Here is a 3,917-nt window from a genome sequence, read left to right on the forward strand (position 1 = left end):
CGGAGTCGGAGCAGGGAGCGAGGCAGGGAAAGGCTCCCACCGGAGGACGCTTCCCTCTCTTTGTGGATCTGAGAAGGAAACTTCAAAGTCGCCCCGACTGCTCGGCGGGGTACGGGAGGAGGGAGCGGCACCGGGAAATGCCCCGGGGGACAGGCGGGGACCCCTGGAAGGGCTTGGGGTGTGTTTGAGCCCTTGAGTATTTCCTTTTACTTTTTTGTTGTTGTTGTTGTTGTTGTCCTTAAGCTGACAGTACACTTCAAATGCCAAATGACTGAGAGGTTCTTGTTGTTGTTGTTGTTGGTTTGGGTTTTCTCCCCACTTTCTCCTCATTCCTCGCCACTCCTGAAATACGCATTTCCATCTGGGTGTAAAACTCTGCCGAAAACGAACGAAGCCGGGATTTATAGTGGCAGACAAATATTATTCCTTGGAGGATACTTAAGGAAGTGGAGTTGCCGTAATTGCTTTCTTGATTTATTGTGTGCTGCTCGGGAAGAGAAAAGCGGCGACCGTACAACGTGTTGTTCCGATGTAAAACCAAATGGCCCATGGCTGAAAGGATTATAGATTTTTATCTCCAGAATATGTCAGGCATGAGCCCATATGTAGCAGCGGAGCCCTGAGGGTGCCCAGTGCTCTACACCCTGAGCCGGGGATGGTGGGGGGGGGAATTTCTCCAGGGGGGAGGGGGGCGGAAGGTCTGACACTTTTTGTTGTTGTTGTTGTTGTTGTTGTGTTAATGATCCCGCGGAATGAGTTAGCTGGAGGCCCGTGGTTTTGTCATCTACAGCCTTCTCCACCTGCCTTGGCTTGAAAAACAAAACTTCACCGCGGACTTCTCTGGGCTCCTCAACTCCTTACCCATCTCAGCTGCAAGGTGCAGGCGGGAGGGAGGTGGGAAGGAGTCCGGGAGAGGCTTATGAGGAGGCAGAGAGATTCAGCGGGAAAAAGAGCCCCACCAAAACCCAAATACGTATCAGGCACAGTTTGCAGCTCTAAGATGAGGTCGAGCATTGCCCCGAGGCAATTCGTGGGACGTGGCTTCTTGCAAGGGATATTTGGAGAAGTTTTCAGCTTGGGGCTGCCCACAGTCCTCGGGAGGGTGTCCGTGCGTGAGCCCACAGGGAAAGGCTGTATCCACGCAGAAGGGGTCGTTGCAACAAAGCAGCCCTCGGGGGTCGGGCTGGGGGGCAATAGCCCACCTCGAATGACAGGTCGGCCCATGGGAGGACAAAGGGGATAGGAGTAAAAAAAACTCATTCCCCCACCACGCACTTGAGTGAACAAGGGATCCCAAACTTTCTGCTCCTTCCTATCGGATTAATTACTGTAATTTTGCCGCCTCAGATTTATTTTAGTCATGTGTAGCCTGGGAGGAGGGGAGATTTGCAAACTATTCGTCTATTATGGGCATTTGGCATGCGGGTGTGTGTGTGTGTGGAATAATAGTACCGTAATTGTATCATTAGGCGATTTTGCGTGTTTCTGGTAATCCTGCAAGAAGAAGAGTATTTCAATAACTCAGGAGGCATTTGTTGTTTGGGGTTTTCCTCATTTTTCTTTTTTTTTTTTTTTTTTTTTTTTCTTTTTCCTCAAAAGCATCACCCCGGGGGCTGCATACCACTCTCTGCAGCTACTGCTCCATTTTGGGGACAAATCACTGTTCGTTCCCACACCGGGTGCATTCTAGCAGGAATAGAGACCCCATCCCTCCCGCAATTTTGCTGTCCTCTCGCCAAAGACGATGTTCAGGACGGTCAGGCTTCCTTCCAACGATTCCCAGACCCTCCAAAAAAGTGACCCCAAGCCCCATCTGTGCCCCTCCCCGCCCCCGGCACTGCTACTGCCGGGAGGAGTTAGGGGACGACGCCCGGCATCTCGCCCCCTTCCGTGGGTTGAAACCACCTACAAATGGTTAAACTCTGACGTGGTGCCCTCGTCAGCATAACGGGGACACACCGGGACCTTCCCCGCTCCTGGATTTATGGGGAATTTTATCTTCGCGATCTGGAGTCTGGCGAGGGTGTCCGCGCGTGAACCCAAGTGGAAAGACACTTCCCTAAAATCCCGACAGAGTGGACGAGGTTTGGTCCAGCTGGTCGGAGCATTTCTCAGGGGGCTGCGCTTCGGACTCTGTGGGCTCTGCAGTCACGGCCAGCAACAGAATGTGTGAACCTTCATTCTTGGGGTAACACAGATAGAAACTGCGCAAAACCTCCAGTAGATTCGCTTTGTTTTCCCGGAAGAAATAATAGTAATTAATGAACAAACGAAGTGACCGGAAACTTGTCTCGGGGGCATGCAGAGGTTTTCATGCACTTAAACCCCACGAGGCACAATTTTAATTTTAATTTTTTTCTCCCCACACTTTTTTTTTTTAAAGATAAACTTGCACTTTCTTGTGCTACCACTTTGGTGGTGGGGAGCCGATTTTAATTGAACAAATTGATGCATAAATAGGCTATGGAGGTGTATGTTTCTATAGTAACAGCCAAGAAATTGCTTCTAAAAATAAAAATAATTTTCTAATTTCCATTATTATTTTGTTAAATAATAAACGCGATACAATCTTCCAAACAGGAGGAGCAGTAAAAATTGCTTGGCAATAAGGAGAAAATGTCCACCGAGAGAGCTGCTGGGTTGTTATTTCTGAGCCCTCAGAGCAAAACAGATCTGAAAATATGCATCAGCCATGTCTTAACCGACTCAAGGGTCGCAATAGTCATGACGAAGATTATCAGTGCAGGTCTGCCTGTGCTGGACTCACGTGTAGCATGATAGAGGAAGAAAAACTTGCTGTAAGAAGCTTCAGTACAGGGATCTGGCACTTTTTTCTTTTTCCTCTGGTGTCTCAGTAATAGGCATTTGCCCAGCTCTATTCGGGAACTATGGGGAAGGGTCGGTCCGGGAACTATGGGGAAGGACACGGCTATACGTACCAGAACATATGTATTCCAGGGTATGCTACATGAGACGAGAGTGCGTGAGAAAGGTACGCCAGGCTAACCGCCCCGGGCTGATTTTCACAACCCCTTTAACTGTTAAGTAATGCGTAAAAACTCTTAAAGTAGATCATCCGCACACATTCAGACCCAAACTTGCCCAGGGTAACCAGCTACGGTAACAGCAGTCTGCTACCCTCGTCTCCGGCGTCTGGGTTGGTCCCCGCAGCTTGCAGGTTCCGAGTCCGGGCTGCGGGGTGCTCCCTCTTTGTATCGGGATGCTTAAACAGGTGTTACTTTTATTTCCCCCAAACTAATTATTCCCGCAGCGCAGTGCCCACTGGGAAAGGATTACGCAGGAGATGTGCCAGGCGAGCCGGGCTGCCGGCAAACGCCAGCCCTCGCAGGCAAAGGCATTGAGAGGTTTTGTTTGGGCTCGGTCATTAGAGCGGTAATGAAGGTTTCTCGTGTGCGAGGGGAGCGCCGCAGAGGGCAAACAAGGCCGAGGGGGCCCTGCCGCCGCCAGCCCGGGACTCCGGGCCTGAGGGCTGCCAGCGACGTGTGACAGGCAGCAAAACATGGGGAAAAAGGCGGAAACCTCGGGCATGTCACGACTGTCGTGAAGGGGGAGGAAAAAAGGGAAAGGGGAGGAAAAGGAGGGAAGGGGAAGCTTTACCCTTGCCGCTCACCCCCGGAGGCCGCGCTGCGGAGGGGCTGCGATGCGGCGGGCGGGCTGCGGGCAGGGCCGGTAACGGTGCCGTTGCTGTGTCTCCGCAGGGGAGAAGCCCTTCAAGTGCGAGTTCGACGGCTGCGAGAGGAAGTTCGCCAACAGCAGCGACCGCAAGAAGCATTCCCACGTCCACACCTCGGACAAGCCCTACTACTGCAAGATCCGCGGCTGCGACAAGTCCTACACCCACCCCAGCTCCCTGCGGAAGCACATGAAGATCCACTGCAAGTCCCCGCCGCCCTCCC

The 3,917-nt window shown here is 52.0% G+C and overlaps 1 protein-coding gene across 1 annotated transcript in view; it reads left to right on the top strand.

The window, feature by feature from the left end:
* Positions 1–3,913, top strand: part of ZIC5 (Zic family member 5) — a gene marked incomplete at both ends in the record, with an annotated part of 4,965 nt that extends 1,052 nt beyond the window's left edge. The window contains one exon of the mRNA XM_017732595.1: positions 3,720–3,913. Within this exon, the coding sequence (XP_017588084.1) occupies positions 3,720–3,913 (194 nt within the window). The remainder of the gene's footprint in view (positions 1–3,719) is intronic.
* Positions 3,914–3,917: the final 4 nt, after the last annotated feature.

The sequence above is a fragment of the Corvus brachyrhynchos genome, unplaced genomic scaffold (genome assembly GCF_000691975.1).
Source record: "Corvus brachyrhynchos isolate BGI_N302 unplaced genomic scaffold, ASM69197v1 scaffold12, whole genome shotgun sequence".
Taxonomy (NCBI): domain Eukaryota; kingdom Metazoa; phylum Chordata; class Aves; order Passeriformes; family Corvidae; genus Corvus; species Corvus brachyrhynchos.